General features: G+C 34.6%; 1 protein-coding gene across 2 annotated transcripts in view; it reads right to left on the bottom strand.

Annotated features, from left to right (window-relative positions):
- The window catches only part of LOC117336254, a 237161-nt gene that overhangs the window by 20443 nt on the left and 199314 nt on the right, over nt 1-17404 (bottom strand). For both annotated transcript variants that reach the window (XM_033896729.1, XM_033896728.1), the window contains exon 13: nt 7878-8063. In XM_033896729.1, coding sequence (XP_033752620.1) covers nt 7878-8063 — 186 coding nt within the window. The remainder of the gene's footprint in view (nt 1-7877; nt 8064-17404) is intronic.

The raw sequence follows: 17404 nt of genomic DNA, 5'->3' as shown, positions 1-17404 counted from the left end.
AAAGAAATCAACGATCCAATGTAATTTCATAACTGTGAATGATGCATTCTGTCATTAACGGATGTATATATTGCACCAGCCTAAATGTGTTATCCTAGATTGCAGTAGGTCACTAAATATTCTTTTTATCATGTTTTATCAAAATTACATTAACTAACGTTAGCGGATAAAGATAAAACAATAAGAAATATCCCTATCAATTTAAGGCATACTGGTAATTAACTGTGATATGATTAATTAAGATATATTATGATAAACAGACTGATTTCGTCCTTTAAAAATTGCTGAACCCAAAATATGAAGAACACAGAATTTCCAAATTAAATCCTGTGAAATGACAATGAGCTACTTTAAGTGTTCGGGACAGGAACGAAAACATAAAATATTAAATATGTTCAAGGTCAACATATCAAAATTAAACCTGATTTCATTATTTTATGGAGAAAAGCACCCTGTTAAGGAAATGCATGGAATTAGACCAAGGTTGTTTCAACCTTTTTTCAGTCTCTTATCAAAACAATGATAATTCTATTAAAATTGTGATTTTAACAAATTATACACCAAACAGAATGAGATGTTTATTGTCAAAAAACATCAAATGAGCCTGGTTTTTTACCAGGACTTGTAAGTTTGTAGTAATTCTTGAATTCCGATCCTAAGCTCTGCGCCACTAAATCGTGCATGCCTGTGAAAGAGAAAAGTCAGAAAGATGAAGAAAAAAAGAGAAGAGTTTGTGGAGTATTGAAGACTGATCTCTGGTGTGACCTGACGACATTTTATATACTGGAATTTGGTAAGATTAATCAATTTGTTATTAACTTAACCCAGACAGAATAGAAAGAACAACAGTAACAGGATAATGATCAAGTATAGTACAACATATTGTACCCAATACAAAGTTCTCCTAACTTTTTGATGACTTCTTTCGATTAGGTGATACTTCCTTGTGAAAAAGTTCTTTAATATAGGAGTGCTTGCAAGACTTGTTTCGCTGTAACCTAGAACGTAATCACAGAATCACAGCTTTTTGTCGTTGGAAGCTTGGGTCAAGCTTATTGTTGACACTTTTTCGTCACTTCTTTAAGAAGTAATGGCAATGTAAAAGTTTATGACAGAAATATATTATGACGATCATTTTTGAAGAATTTATTCCAAACACTGAACAAAAGGATTTATCACAATCTATCAATACTCACAATGTTTTTGGCAATTTAAATAGAATCTTTTGAGAAGAGGTCCCTTTATAAAGATGCAGATTGTTATTATTTGATTGATCTCAATCTTAACATCGCAGTATGCTACTAGTCAAGACCTTTCATTCAAACATACTAATGGGCAAATGTAAACTCTATGTGCTAGCATACCACGTTTGAACTCTTAGGAAAAGAGGCACCAAGATTACCCAGTAGTCATATTATATCAAACTGATTCAATTCTGTGTTCATGCAAATGTCCTTTTATATTTGAAATTTGTTTGATGTCAATTTTGATGATTCTTAATGTCCCTTCTAAATCGTCAATCCCCAGCATCACTGACAGATTGAAGAAAGACTGCAGATCATGATTCTACCACTACCATATTGAACTAGAAATTATTTTTGAAATGCACTAATATATAATGTGTCTTTTATAAAATCCTTTATCTAACAGATGTGGATTTGATACTTAATTCATGCTAAAATATACTATTTACTTTAGTTTGGTTTGAAGAATCCTACCGGTTATAAAAATGTTCTACAGAGAAAAGTTGACACCTGAGGGATGATGTACTATTGCACCAAGGTCTTTTGGTAGATCAGGGAGAAAAATGATACAATAAGCCATCCTACAGAACAGATACCATCATCTTAAGTACTATCATTGTCACTAGTTAATAGAAATAAGTTTTAAAGTTTCATGAGAGACCAGGCCACACACAGAGAACCAATCTTCAAAGAAAAGGAAGAGAAAAAGTGGAAAAATAAAATGAAAGATATAAATTAACTAAATAACATGAGAAAAAAATATATCAAATAATTTAAAGGTAAGATAAAATGTTCTTTTTGACTAATTGATTTAATACAAGCAGTTATGGTCAAATAATATTTAGAAAATATGTTTTCTGTGGGCACATTTTGCATGCCTCAATCAAATGGAAATTCTACAAAATCGTAGTTTATTATTCAATTTCTACAGCTAAACATTTTCATATTTATCCAAACACAAATCAATATATTTTTTAAATTCTACCTATCTGAGAACACTAGATGTTAATATTTGACAAAAACAGCAGTGTTAGGGTATAAGTATAAGCAAGCTTTAATTAATCATTCTCAGCGCATTCTGCAATCTACTTGTAGACACTACACATGGAGTTATATAATGCACAACACAGAAGGTATGCAGTTGCAATGGCAGAGGTAAGTTTATGGCATGAGTAGGCAGCACAGTATCGGTTAGTATAAAATCACGGACTGTTTGTTATATCAGGTATTCAAAAGTCGAGTCAGAGACAGGATGGCCAACGGTTTACACTGATACAGGCAATTTTAATGTATATTAAATTTTAGTTTCAGAAACCAACTGGGGAGAAGTATTATTCATCTATATGGTAGAGGCTTCATTCATAAACTTTTGCAGGTAATTCATAAGGATATTGCACGGGAGGGAATGATTGGGACAGGGGAGTAAAAAATCTGCACAATTACCTGTTTACAAATGACAAACATAGGAAGAAATATCAAAGATTTGGAGTCACATGAAATTTGACAAATAACTGGAATTGCAATACCAGAACATAGTCAAGTCAGTAGATAAGTGTAAGCTGATCTTTTACTGTATGGAGAGCTTATTTATTATCGGTCTTTTGAATTTGAATATATTCTGGCTTTTTGTGAACTTAGAAGTCCCAGGTTTTCCAGCCAGCTATAATAATGTCAGCCAATATGGATTTACTGGAATTCTCAGTGTATATTTGTCACTTATTCCTTAAAACATGAATACAGTGCGCCATTTTCAGAAAGAGATCTATGAAATGAAAGGTTTGGACAGGAAGTGGACATCACTAGGGCAGCTGTGGCCAGATAGAGTCTGTATTTCAGCATGGAATGAATGGACGTCTGTCCAACTTTTGGGAAAGATATGGACATTATAATTTCTAGTAGAAAATGCATCGGGCATAGGAACATTCATAACTGATGAACAGGTGGGGTATTAGAGTTATGTCCCTTCCAACGTGGAAGATTCTTATCATCTAACCTGTGACTGTCAAGCTCAACTGTGACTTGGATTTTATTCTGTTTCCATGACTTGCTCCATGGCTGGTATAAATTTCCTCTTGGATGCTGATGATCAGAGCAGAATTAATTGAACAATTTGAAATATAATGGATACCAAAAAGCAGCCATTGTTTAGGAATTTTATGAAATGATTTTCTAGTTTCCAAAAGTTCATATGAAATGAGGATCTTGAAGATAAAACATAAATTTTAGTTGAAATTCCTCTAAAAACCTGTTGTCATCCTTGGCTTTTAGGTCACTGCCATGGATTCTTTTCATTGTGATAAAATAATTATATATACAAGATCCTATGTACATTATCTTGAGATTGTATGCTGTATTTATAAGATTAAAATGATGAGATGAAATGCTGGCTCTAAGGTGTTGATAAATTACGTCTTTAAGCGAAAAAAAAACAAACAAAAAACAGTACCGCGACTACAGTGCAAATAAAATGTGAGTAAAATCTGTTTTGTCTTTGGTCAAACTCTCCTAAGAACACACTATCTGAAACCAAGAAATCTGAATCTATTACTTTTAAAATGAGCTGATTGGTTTTAAAGTTAAGCTGACAGACTATGAGTCATCTCAAGTATCCCTAAGTACGGAGCATTGAATTTGAATCTAAAATGTTGAATTGTCAGCTTAAAAAAAGAATAATAAGGATGATCTCCGATATATTTCATAGAGAAATAGCTAACAAACTTACCACAGCCTTCACTGGACGTTAATCGTTCAATGATGAGTCTTGGGGACCAGCTAATGGTTTATAATTAACTTTGTTTACAAAATATAAAACTACCCTGCGACCCTATCTTGAGAATATGTCATGATAGAAGTTTCATAAATCTACATATATTCAACCAACAAAGAAATCAGATTTTGGCATTTCTTGATTTTAAGGAAACACTGAAAGAGCAGAAAAAGAAAACTTTGTTTCAACAACATATCCATATGTCTCTGAACATAGGATTTTCAAAGTTTTCAGGTGGTATACTTACCAGATAAAGAACTAGTGTTTATTTAGATTAGAAATGTATATCATTTTTAATTCAAGAATGCCAAGCAACTTAGATTTGCCATTAAATGATGAAACGTATGCCTGACATGAAGATGAATATGATTTTGAAGCTACATGACATGAAAAAGCACACATAGATCGAGTATGATATAGGTATTATGAGTATCAAATCATTCATATATGTATATTTCAAAACCAATTTCTATTAATATGTATACTAAAAAGCCAAGAAATCTCAATCTATAAAAGCTAATTAATAGAATACACAAACCACTGGTTGAACCTGTCTTGGGAAGCTGTAGTTACATATACGTTGTGTATCTTAACTTTACCCCAGAATGTATTTTGGGAAACTGTAGCTAAGATTTTTTAAACTTTACACCAGAATATCAGTCCCATCTATTTGAACCTCTTATTCATAGATCGCATAGAATACACAAATAAATCAATAAAAAATACTAAATTTTATTTTAATGTCGTTATTGTCAATCATGGGGCCAATATTGGTAGAAATGTTTCAACGAAATGCTATACAGATTCCTGAATTATGATTCAACTTCAGTCTAAACACAACTCAAAGTAGATGCTATATTGCATAATTTTCCAATTGAATTTAAAAATCATTTATCTAAGAGGGATTTCCTTAAAGCCAGAATGTTTGGTTTCAAAGCAGGTTTTGTAGACACAGGTTGCTGGTCTCTAAAGCCAGGTTTTATGGACACAGAATAAATGGTCTCTAAAGCCAGGTTTTATAGACACAGGACAGGTGGTCTCTAAAGCCAGGTTTTATAGACACAGGACAGGTGGTCTCTAAAGCCAGGTTTTATGGACACAGGATAGATGGTCTCTAAAGCCAGGTTTTATAGACACAGGATAGATGGTCTCTAAAGCCAGGTTTTATAGAGATGGGAAAGATGGTCTCTAAAGCCAGGTTTTATAGACACAGGACAGGTGGTCTCTAAAGCCAGTTTTATAGACACAGAATAAATGGTCTCTAAAGCCAGGTTTTATAGAAACAGGATGGGTGGTCTCTAAAGTCAGGTTTTATAGACACAGGATAGATGGTCTCTAAAGCCAGGTTTTATAGACACAGGACGGGTGGTCTCTAAAGCCAGGTTTTATAGACACAGGATAGATGGTCTCTAAAGCCAGGTTTTATAGAGATGGGAAAGATGGTCTCTAAAGCCAGGTTTTATAGACACAGGACAGGTGGTCTCTAAAGCCAGGTTTTATAGACACAGGATAGATGGTCTCTAAAGCCAGGTTTTATAGACACAGGATGGGTGGTCTCTAAAGTCAGGTTTTATAGACACAGGATAGATGGTCTCTAAAGCCAGGTTTTATAGACACAGGACGGGTGGTCTCTAAAGCCAGGTTTTATAGACACAGGATAGATGGTCTCTAAAGCCAGGTTTTATAGAGATGGGAAAGATGGTCTCTAAAGCCAGGTTTTATAGACACAGGATAGATGGTCTCTAAAGCCAGGTTTTATAGACACAGGATAGATGGTCTCTAAAGTCAGGTTTTATAGACACAGGATGGGTGGCCTCTAAGCCTGGAATGTTGGATTTTCTCATAACCACTTTGATATGGCATAGAGAAAACATGAATTGAAATGGATGGTTTGGTTGCTAGATCAGTTATATTGAAATACTTAGTCTCATCGGAATTCCATGGTCCTTAAACAGCGGTTCTATGCATTTAAAGAGCAGAGAAACAGATTTTACTGCAAAGAACAATGGGATGGTCCCCAGCATTTAAAGGGTAAATAAACTAGTTTTACTGTAGTAAACTCAGGGATGGTCCCCAACATTTAAAGGGCAAAGAAACTGGTTTCACTGTAGTGAATTCTGGGATGGTTCCCTAATTCTAAAGGGCAAAGAAACTGGTTTAACTGAAGTGAATTCTGGGACGGTCCACAACATTTAAAGGGCAAAGAGTCTGGTTCTACTGTAGTGAATTCTGGGATGGTCCCCAAATTCTAAAGGGCAAAGAAACTGGTTTTATTGTACTGAACTCCGAGATGGTCCTCAACACAGAATTTTTTTCAACTTAAGAGGAACTGGTTGTACTGCAGTAAACAATAGGATGGCCCTTAAACACAGGTTCTACAGTAAATTATATATAACAATAGAGGTCATGGTCTCCCAAGTCAGGTTCAACCCTGATCATCAAGCAGCAGATATGTTTGTGTATACAGTAGTCCATCACCAGGTCTGGAGGAGAGAACATCTGTAAGAAAAACTGACTACACCAAGGTCAAGCCAATCTAAGTGCCAAAGTCTACAATGGTATGGACACTTACTATTGTTCTACATTCTACCACAACAGCTACATGACAACACGTAAACCAGATGTTGAGAAATTTTGTAAAAAAAAAAAAAAAAAATTGGATTAAGATCCCTTTCGTATTTTCATGCAAAATTTATCTTAGGATATAAAAGAAAAGAAAAAAAAACCACATTTTTGTGTAAATGAACTATTTGTGATCTGATCTTCAGAAAGAGAAAGAAGAAAAAGAGGAAAATGATAGCTAGAAAACTACTGAAAATTATAAAGTAAATGTATATGCATATTCTCTACAGGTCAGTGAAAACGCAAAATTCACTGGAATAAAAAATTCTGACCAATTTGTGACCTTGAAAATGGAAAAAATATTAAATGATTGATTTGCAATCAAAGGATTGAGATTTTTACATCACTGATTTATGTAATTTCGATTTTGTTCCCAAGACAAAATGTAGAAAGCAAGAAAGCATATATCCTGGTTAAAGATATTTTGGACTGAAGATATCAATACATATGATTCAAGTTTGAAAAACTAATATCCTATTAGTCATTTTTTGGTATTAAAGGAACTTATATCTGAAGTAAAATTAAATGTTAAGAAAAACCAAAAATCTTATTAGACATTTTTTGGTATTAAAGGAACTTATTTTTGAAATAAAATTAAAAGGTAAGTTAGACAAAATGTTTGAAAATATTTGTAAAAGCTATTTATGAAGAAACTTTGATTCTGTTGACAGCAGCCTGTGAGGGTATTTTAGATGTACTTTTAGAAATCTATTTAAGTTTATTGTAGCTCTTGGGTCTATGTCTTTGTAAAAGGCGGGACTAAAAATTTAGATTAACTAAAAACTGAAAAAACAATACGAATTTTCTTCTCTTTAATATTTTTTAAGGAAAAACTACTTTCATGTTTTGTTAGAAATATATCTGTTGAATAAATAAAAAGAAATATTTCTCACTTCACTCCAGTATTTAAATAAATCAAGTGACAGTTATGTGACTAATTAAACTATAAAGACTGTCTCATAGTGATTGAAATAGACATCATTGACAATATCAGAATGTTTACCACGACGACGAGACAACAGTAAAGACACATAGCATGACGACGGTACTTTGAAGGTGGAGTTTCTTACAACACACGACACTGGCACTGTGGGGGTTGGGGTGTGACAGTTTCTTACAGAGTTGTCCCTCGCGGACCTGGCGTGGAGTGTAGACTGACAAGGACAGACTCGCAGTCAAGGTGCAGACAGACACAAAGAAAGCACAGGTGTGACACGGATTTTATCTTTTGTGTGGGGCGGTACCTGATGACGACGGACTGGAAGTTTTGGAGGTGTTTCCGCTGCTGTCTCCCCCCGCCCCGGGGCTGCCTCGTCGTATAGAACTATGGTGGCCGGAACACTGACTGTGAACACCGCATGCCTTGGGGCCACCCTTTGGTAGATCAGCTGCACACTTCAGTAAACTGTATACCGGATCAATTTCTCCTGCTGCAAATACAGAAAGGTGCCTCAATTTTAGGAAACAAAATTGATCTTTTTTTGTATGATATCAATTAACCACAAACATTGCAAATTTAACTCAAATTAGTCATTCTTGCTGGTTTCTTGCCGACAAATGAAGACTCAGTTGCATATTATGTTAGATGAGTCGAGTATCCAAAGAAAACCTATGTGTGTTCAGGTCACATGGTCAGGTATGTGACAGAATATAGTTTCATGTCTAGTTGGGAAAATCAAACCCTACACGGTCACCTTAGTTACAGGTAAGCACAGTTTTAACACAACACCCACTACCCCAGGTAGATGTCAATCTCTCTTCATGAAATTATCAAAGAGTCAAAATAAGGCTACATACATGTACATGTACCATTAGACTGGTCTCTAGGATATATCTGATCCCAAATTTCAAACTAAGGGGAGAAAATCTAGTATTCGAATTTTGCTGAGCAATTCTTTAATGAAAATCTTGGGGCTGGTAGCCAGTCTTATTTTCCTAATTTTCAAACTAGGGGGAGATAATCAAGTATTAGATTTTGCTGAGCTATTCTTTAATGAAAACCTTGGGGCTGGTAGCCAGTCTAATTTTCATAACTTTCAAACCAGGGGGAGATAATCTAGTAAAAGATGTTAGCTGAGCAATTCTTAAAAAAAAAGCTATCATATGCACTTGGTGCAATGGTGATAGCAAATTTATAAAGCTACGTCAGAAATGATTGAAAAGCTTGACTTTTTTTGTAACTAAATGTATGATCTTTAATATCTTAAATAATCTATTAATTTCGTTTTGTTTTGTTTTGACAACATTAGTTGTATTTATTTGAACCCAAACAAGTGAAATTATAAGAGCAAGATCAATGTTGAATATCATGGACAAGGACAGTTTTGGTGAAAAAAATCTTTTCAAGTTGTGAATTTGTTTTTTACAACAAACTTGAATCTTTTTTGATGTAATGTTCTGGTGTATAAATTACTGCTGCTAAATCATTGCTCTCCGAGACAGTTGAAACTTGGGAGTACAATTAAGCTAACATTATGGCGCTGGCTGAATCAACGCTTGACTGCAGTCTTCAAGGTGCCAGTGAAACCATTCTAGTATATTTATACCTATCCTTGCACTAAATACAGCTAGCCTGCAGGTGATGTAAGTGATGCACATAAAATAAAAGTGTTCTGCACATAATCAGATAGTTTTATGGAATTCTTAATGGGTTAGGTAACAAATTATGTATTACCAGGCCATGAGGGCTGGGACCGAAAGAGAAATGTGTTTACAGAGCTGTACAAGGCCAATAAAGCAATAAAACATGTTTGTGTAAACAAGACTTTGCATTTTATGTTTGGTAGGTAGAAAAAAAAAGAGTAATTTACAAGCATCACTTAATATTAGTTTAATTTTGTATCAAGGGATTTTGTTAACCAGATTTGATTGATCAGAACTTTGTTGATCAAAATAATTTGGCAAAGATTTTTTTCTTTTCTTTTGGGGGGATTTCTTCTTGTTTATGAGATATTGTAAATTAACTGATTTTATGGTAGAAATGGATTTTTTTCAGGAATTGTCTTAAATGTTGCCACTTACATGTACATAAGACAAAAATTGATAATAGGAAACCATTCAGAATTAACTTCTGAATTTTGAAATTATAATTTGAAATCATAAAGAAACTGCCCCCTCCCCCCTGGATTAATCTTACAATATGAAGGAATGAATTTCTTCAAGTTTTCGAAAGAAAAACATTGATTGAGGACAAACGACCAATTGTAAAAGTGCAGCATAAGTCCTGACCTTCTTGCATCCTCTAACCACCAGCTACGACACCTCCATATAATCAATACAGCACAAAGAAGCGTGTGAGGAGCTAATTATCTGAAGAATGTCAACGGTAGTAGGAACTGGTTTGACTTGGTACTTAAAATGTTACAAAGAAGATATTAGCAAATAGTTGTTTTCATTAGCAATCCCTTCACACGTTGGGGAATGATGGGATATATTGGGCTCCAAAGAGCTACACAGACAGTGTGTCTCGGCCTAATGACCACAGGTACCGTACCCTCACCTAAGGTGCAATTCCCACAGAAGGTCGGATGTGGTTGTTTCATTAAGATACACTTGTTGATAATTCCCACTGCCTTGAGTAAAGTACAATATATATATATATATAGGTTGTGTTGAGTATTATGTAAGTTTCTGTGTTGTAGACACAGAGAATGAGCTGTCGGACATATTGACCCACTACAAGCAGATATAACACAACCTACATGAGACACATAATTCCTTGCACATATGAAGATACTACAGGAGAGCAAAAAAACAAATTATTTGGAGCTTTGTGACACAGTTTGTGTGCTAAATATGGGGGATACTGTATATATATTGCGATATTTGAGTATTAGATAAGTATAGATACTCAAATTTCCCTTTTCAATGTTTGTTTCTTTTTCATTATTTCTTCTTTGTAAAGTAAATGTGTCGTCTATTTCTATTAAGGTTTCCTATTGGTGATACATCATTTGCACACATACATGGTTATACGTTATTTTGGAGATTTTTTGGAAATTACATGTATACTTATTGTTGAATTTTAAAATAATATATCAATCAATGTAGCTCTTAGCATGAATGTGTGCAAATGTAGCTCCCACATTGCTTTGTTGAAAAAATATATATATAAACGCATATAAATAGATATACTGTATGAAAGAGTTTGTAGAATGAATGATTTTTCTTTTTTTATTACAAAACGAGCAAATGGGCTGAAATGAAAAACGAATGTGTGAAAGATGTGAAAGAGGCCTCCTGTGAGAGGCGTCATGATGTAAGAGGGGTGAACCCGGGGTCCCAACCCTGACATCCCTCAATTTTTGCTGGAAAAATAAAATTCAATTTGAAACCTTAAAAAAAAAAAAAAAAAAAACTACAGGAGAGCATGGTAACATGCTCTTAAATTGAGACTCGTGATATATTATCTCCAGTTTGTTAAACATCTATGATTAATGTTATATGAGCTTTGTTTAACGTCCTATTAACAGCCAGGGTCATTTAAGGACGTGCCAGGTTTTGGAGGTGGAGGAAAGCCGGAGTACCCGGAAAAAAACCACCAGTCTATGGTCAGTATCTGGCAACTGCCCCACGTAGGTTTCGAACTCGCAACCCAGTGGTGGAGGGCTAGTGATAAAGTGTCGGTACACCTTAACCACTCGGCCACCGCGGCCCCTTATATGAGCATGTACATGTATAACTATCAGATAGCTTTGTATATATCCATGATAATGGGAGGTATATGTTATGCACAATCATGAGTTGAATTATGCACAATCATGTGTTGAATATGAATGGCTATCAGTTGAACATGCATGATTATGAGCTGATTATGCAACATGAACAAGTTGAATATATGAGTTGAATATGGATGATTATGAGTTTATTAATGTGTTGAATATGTATGATTATGAGTTGAATATGCATGATTATGAGTTTAATTGTGAGTTGAATATGCATGATTGTGAGTTGAATATGCATGACTATGAGTTGAGTATGCATGATTTAATTAGCTATGACTAATATATATGATTTGGAGAAATGGTCTTGAGATAAGATTGTATACTGTACAAATTGTGTATTAGTAATAACATCAAAACGGTGGATGAGTGCAAAAACTATTTTTTATATCACAAGCCGATAAATAACCTGTTTGATAAAGATGCATGGTTGTTTACTCGTTTACCCCACTTCTGGCAGAAGTTGAGTACCAAATATGAACTGAGACATTATCTCATAGTTCTATCTATAGCTGGGCATGATATTTACTTGTTTGTGCGACATTCAACCATCCAATGTTTGGCTGTAAATTATAGGTGAGAGAGTACACAAGCTTTTGCACTGGACAAGATGACGTAGAGAATATGACTCACGGACTGATAGCACAGCGTAACAGTAACAGACAGATATAGTGCAAACCAATATTCCCCTCAGGTAGCAATAGTAGGGGACTAATTAAATCTATAAGCACGACCCTAACTGTACCTTACTCCATATACACAAGGGTTCATAGGCTCATCCTCTCCTGCGGTCTAAAAGCCAGATCGTTTAAACTCACAATGATGACTAACGAACTTGACTCCTGAGTACCAGTTGTGTTTATATCACTCAATACTGACATCACAAGAAATGTTAATGACCCGTTTCATATTGCCGTACTTAGTGGGATTACATAGAGTTGTAAAGAAGAAGGATTTTAAACATATTTTCTTAATTTCTTGTAAACAAAATAATCTTCACGAATTGTACTACGATGAGGGCACACAGAATCGTTAGAAACCTATTTAGTTAAATGAAGTCACTTTGAGTTGCTTTGAAACAGATATAAATAAACAGTTCATACAATAAATCTATTCAATCTATACAGTATGAGAGACTTGCAGGAGATGACTACCAATCCTACATACTATAGTTTTTTGTTTTTGCTAAGATTCCATGCTATACATTTATGTACAGTGACTTTGAGACTGAAAACCTGGCTTTTTATAGTAAAACATGTGGAAAGAAAACAAAAACTTTGCTAAGATTCTATGCTAAACAGCGACTTTGAGACTCAAAACCTGGCTTTTTGTATCATAATGCTTTATAGACAGAAATATCCATTTCTGCTAAGATTCCATGCATGCTATTCAGTGACTTTTGGGGTTGAACCCTGGTTGTTTGTATAGTTTAAACCCATTTGGTATATGTTAAAGTTTGCACTGCACCATACTGGAATCACAGAGAGTGTGAACATGCTCCTTCACATTGCACTACATACAATTCACCCAAAATGTGTATTACTATTAAACTCCACAGCTTGAAATCGGGCAGAGGAAGCCAACCTGGTTTTTGTCAATCTACAAGACCAAATCAGAATGCAGTTTATCTAGAGAACCTCATGGGGTGTGCCTCTTGAAAACTGCATTCTGAGATTAATATATGACTGCAATGCCTTGAAAAAACACGCATCATCCACTATACTCTGCCGATAAAATCGTTTCTGATATCATCAGCCTAAAGTTTTCAGGGTGTTGATCAACATGTGTGTATGTAAAATCAATCTCAGTTTATAAAGATATGTGTCAGGTATTTAACTGTAGATAGGAGTTAAAATCACGTAATTACCGTTCGCTCTTCAGTTAAACATACTTCAGATGTTCTTTTGATCCGTATACATCACGTGTTGATTACGGAAATTAACTTTTTATATAGATACTAGAAAAGATGTTCGTTTTACACCTAAGTGTCCCCTATTTTCTGACTTACAATGTACATCAGCTCTAAGCCTGAAGTATATGTTTCATATGTCAACTTGTAAATCCTGAAGCATAACTTTCATTTCACCCTGGTAAAGCCTGAAGTATATGTTTCATATGTCAACTTGTAAATCCTGAAGCATAACTTTCATTTCACCCTGGTAAAGCCTGAAGTATATGTTTCATATGTCAACTTGTAAATCCTGAAGCATAACTTTCATTTCACCCTTAATTGTGAAGCCTAAAGTACAAATATGTCTGATGTCACCCTGGTTAAGCCTGAAGAATCTGTTTCATGTCACCGTCATACAGCCTAGCTGAACTTGAAGTATAACTTTCATAACACCCTGGTATTTTCACCCTGGTATTCAACCTGAAGTATATGTTTCAATTCCCTCTGGTAAAGCCTGTACCATGCTTTGTATATTTCCCCCTCATAACTTAAGCCTGAAGTATGTTTCATTTAACCATTGTTGAACTTCATAAATACATTTCATTACTTCTCACAAGTCTAAGATAAGTAGCAAACTGTATTTATATTAGCATCAAGTACTGCAAGTGTATGACAGAATGTTAGAAATCTCACCAGCCAACATGTCTTTTTGTCTGCAGAAGGATACAACTAAACTCTCAAGCACTCTAAGGATCCGGCTAGATACTTACAAGGTTTATAAAGATCAAAAGGTATCAACATCTTTGTCTATAAAGATCCTGTTCTCTCAATGTCTTTACAGCTAAACATTTCTGATGTACTTCTAAACAAATATCCAATAAATTACACAAAAATCTATTTATTTTCTTATCAGATTACAGGTAAAAATAATTAAAATATAGAAATTTTTGGCAGGTATTATAATTTGCCTGACGTATAAATAATTGCGAGGCGTTTTTCGTTGATATGCTGGCAGGAGAAATGGGGTAATGAAGTGTAGTGTGCTCAGGTCTCCGTTTTTGTGAAGACATTCAGCATGTGTTTGACATCAGAGGTTTGATTTAGGCCCAGACTCTACGTAAATGTGTGATTTAAGACCCCGATTCTACGTCAGACAACCGTATAAGTGCAACAATTCTGGGAAGCAGACAAATTATACAAAAACTTGAAGTCTTCATCATAAATCTAGTGGGAAATTACTCCAGGAACGTGATGCAAAAATGTTGAGATATTCACAGGAATTGGGGAAGATTCAAAATCACGCTTCATACAAATCTACAGCGATGTTTCATTATCGGTCATGGACTTAAATAAAGCAAACAAAAAATAAATACAACAGGTCTACTACTCTAGGTACTCATACGACTTTGAAAACCCCAAGTAACTCTGATAAACAAAAATGACATTTCTATATTTAGTAACAGTGAATTTTGACAAGCAATACCAAAAATAAGTAGGTTTCTTTCTCTTCTATACAGCAACCCAATATGTTGTCAAAACACTGCCATTGCACTCTTTCTATTGCAAATTCGGAAACACATTTTTTAAAGCTGGCAAAACACAGTTTTAAATTGCTGTTTGTAGGAAAAGACAAACATAATTTCATATAGGATTAATACTAAGTTTATAAAACCTAATCCCAAACAATTGTTACCAGCCCATGGGCAAGGGGGGAGGGGAACACAACAGAGCGGTCACCCATCCAAGAGCTAACCATGCTCGACATTGCTTAACTTTGGTACATAAGACAAGACACTCAACCGCACAGCCACAAAAGCTAGCCATACCCATCAACCATCACACAACATTTGTACGCTGGTTCCACTTTGTGTGATGATTTGTTCTTAATATAGGATCTGACAGTAAATGACATTTTATTTTCAGCAACAATGACCTTGAGCTTTTAAATGAACCACACCAAAATCAAAAGAGCTCATCATCTTCACCAGGACAGCGCACATATCTAGTCAGCACGTGCTTCTTGTGATCATTTTCTCCGAACATGCCGTAATTCTCCTTTTAGGAAGTCTCCGAAATTGTTTTATGAATTATGCTGGAGATCAATCGAGTTCTTTCTGTTCATTTCGTTAACCCACATACCAACTTTAAAGTGTGTAAAACCCATCAAACTATATGTAAACATATTTCTACAGTAAATGATTCTTTTTATTTTGTTGCTTCTCTATGAAATTAAAAGCCCTGAGTTTTAGTAGCATATGAGATTCTTTGATAGCTGTAACAATAATTCTTCTATACACTTGTGACTGTAAAAGTTCTGAAAATGACCTTGACCTTGCTGCAGCTGTGCGTACTAGCTTCCCTGGTGTACTTTAAAATCAAAGAATGAAAGAATGGCGTACAGTCTTAAACGACAAGATGAAGAACAAAAACAGCTTTGCTCTCAGTTTACCACAAAAAATGCCAGTGTTATTGACAAGTAGGAACTGTTTGTTGGTGATTCTGTCTAAAAACAACTCGGGTGTACCCTTTTCACCAGTCTTGAATGTCTATCATGTATTTTAAGACCACCTCTCTTCCATGACTTGTCATCTAGGTGCACGGGAAAAGTCAGAGGTTGATAAATATCATTTAGACCATACCTAGAATTCTTTTACGAGATTCATAACATACCTCATTTACATCCCTCACAAGATTTAAAACAATTCTCAAATTTATAGCTCTCACAAGATTTAGTACAAATCTCAAATTTATAGCCCTCACAAGATTTATAACAAATCTCAAATTTATATCCCTCACAAACAAAATATAATCTTAAATTTATATCCCTGACAAGATTTATATCAAATCTCAAATTTATGTCCCTCACAAGATTTATAACAAATCTCAAATTTATAGCCCTCACAAGATTTATAACAAATCTCAAATTTATAGCTCTCACAAGATTTATAACAAATCTTAAATATATATCCCTCACAAGGTTTACATCAAATCTCAAACTTATAGCCCTCACAAAATTTACATCAAATCTCAAATTCATAGCCCTCACAAGTTTTACATCAAATCTCAAATTCATATCCCTCACAAGTTTTATAACAAATATCAAATTTATAGCCCTCACACGATTTGCTATATCTCATATTGATATATTTTTTTTTAAAGATTTACACCTCATATTCATATCTTTGACATATATCTCATCTCAGGTCCTTTACAAGATTCTTACCAATGTTTTTCCTCTATAAGATTGCATACCATATGCCACATTCACATTCCTTACTATGAAGCAATATCTGTCAACTGACAGGTTTATCCAACGAAAATGAATTAAGATTTTACATTAGTCAGGCTGATTTAACAATAAGAAACATTAGATGTTTTAGTGTTCTCAAGTTTTTAAGTAGCAAGTAGATGCTAAAATACCAGTATACCTATTGACTGAACACAGTAGCATGAGTTTGCTTGATATTCCTGACTGATAAAACTCCCTATAGAACTGTGTCTATAGATCTGCTGGCCAGCAATTTGACCAATGGCCTGATCTTTAGATGAAACATCTATGTCTTAAAGAAAGGTAGTGTGTGAATGTGAAGTTAAATGGTTTTTAATCAAGTTGATGTTCAATGGCTGATTGTTGGCAAGTCCACATCATACATTAGGGCCGTTTTCGTTTTTTCGGTCCAAATGGACCGACCAGTTGGACGGTGTTGTTTGTTTATGAAATAAAGACGGACCTGATGATTTTATATTTTTAGACGAGCCTTGACAAAGACTCCCAAGGCCTGTATCAACATTTGCAGGTCCGTCAAGATATATGTTTGAAATATTACATTTAAAAACTGTTGAACCGGTTTGTCTGCATAAACGAACAGGCCCTAGGTGTGAGAGGCCTGATTAACTGAGACACTAAGTTTTTACATCATCAGTAAGCTAGACTTCTTCTTTGTTCACAACTTAAAAATCAAATTAGTCTAAAGGAAAAAGCAGCTTCGAATATATAGCTCTGAGGTTTTAGATTTTTTTCAAAAGAAGATTAATGAATGTAATTTTCTTCGGTTTCAAACACACACAATCTTCTTCTGCCATGGAAATAGCAAAATGTTGTCAAGCATGGCAAGTGTTGGTCAGACTCATCACCAGTGCCTCAGTATTGACTGGACTG

The sequence above is a fragment of the Pecten maximus genome, chromosome 10 (assembly GCF_902652985.1).
Source record: "Pecten maximus chromosome 10, xPecMax1.1, whole genome shotgun sequence".
Lineage (NCBI taxonomy): Eukaryota > Metazoa > Mollusca > Bivalvia > Pectinida > Pectinidae > Pecten > Pecten maximus.
The sequence above is the reverse complement of the archived record's forward strand: the minus strand, read 5'-3'. Positions and strand labels throughout refer to the sequence as shown.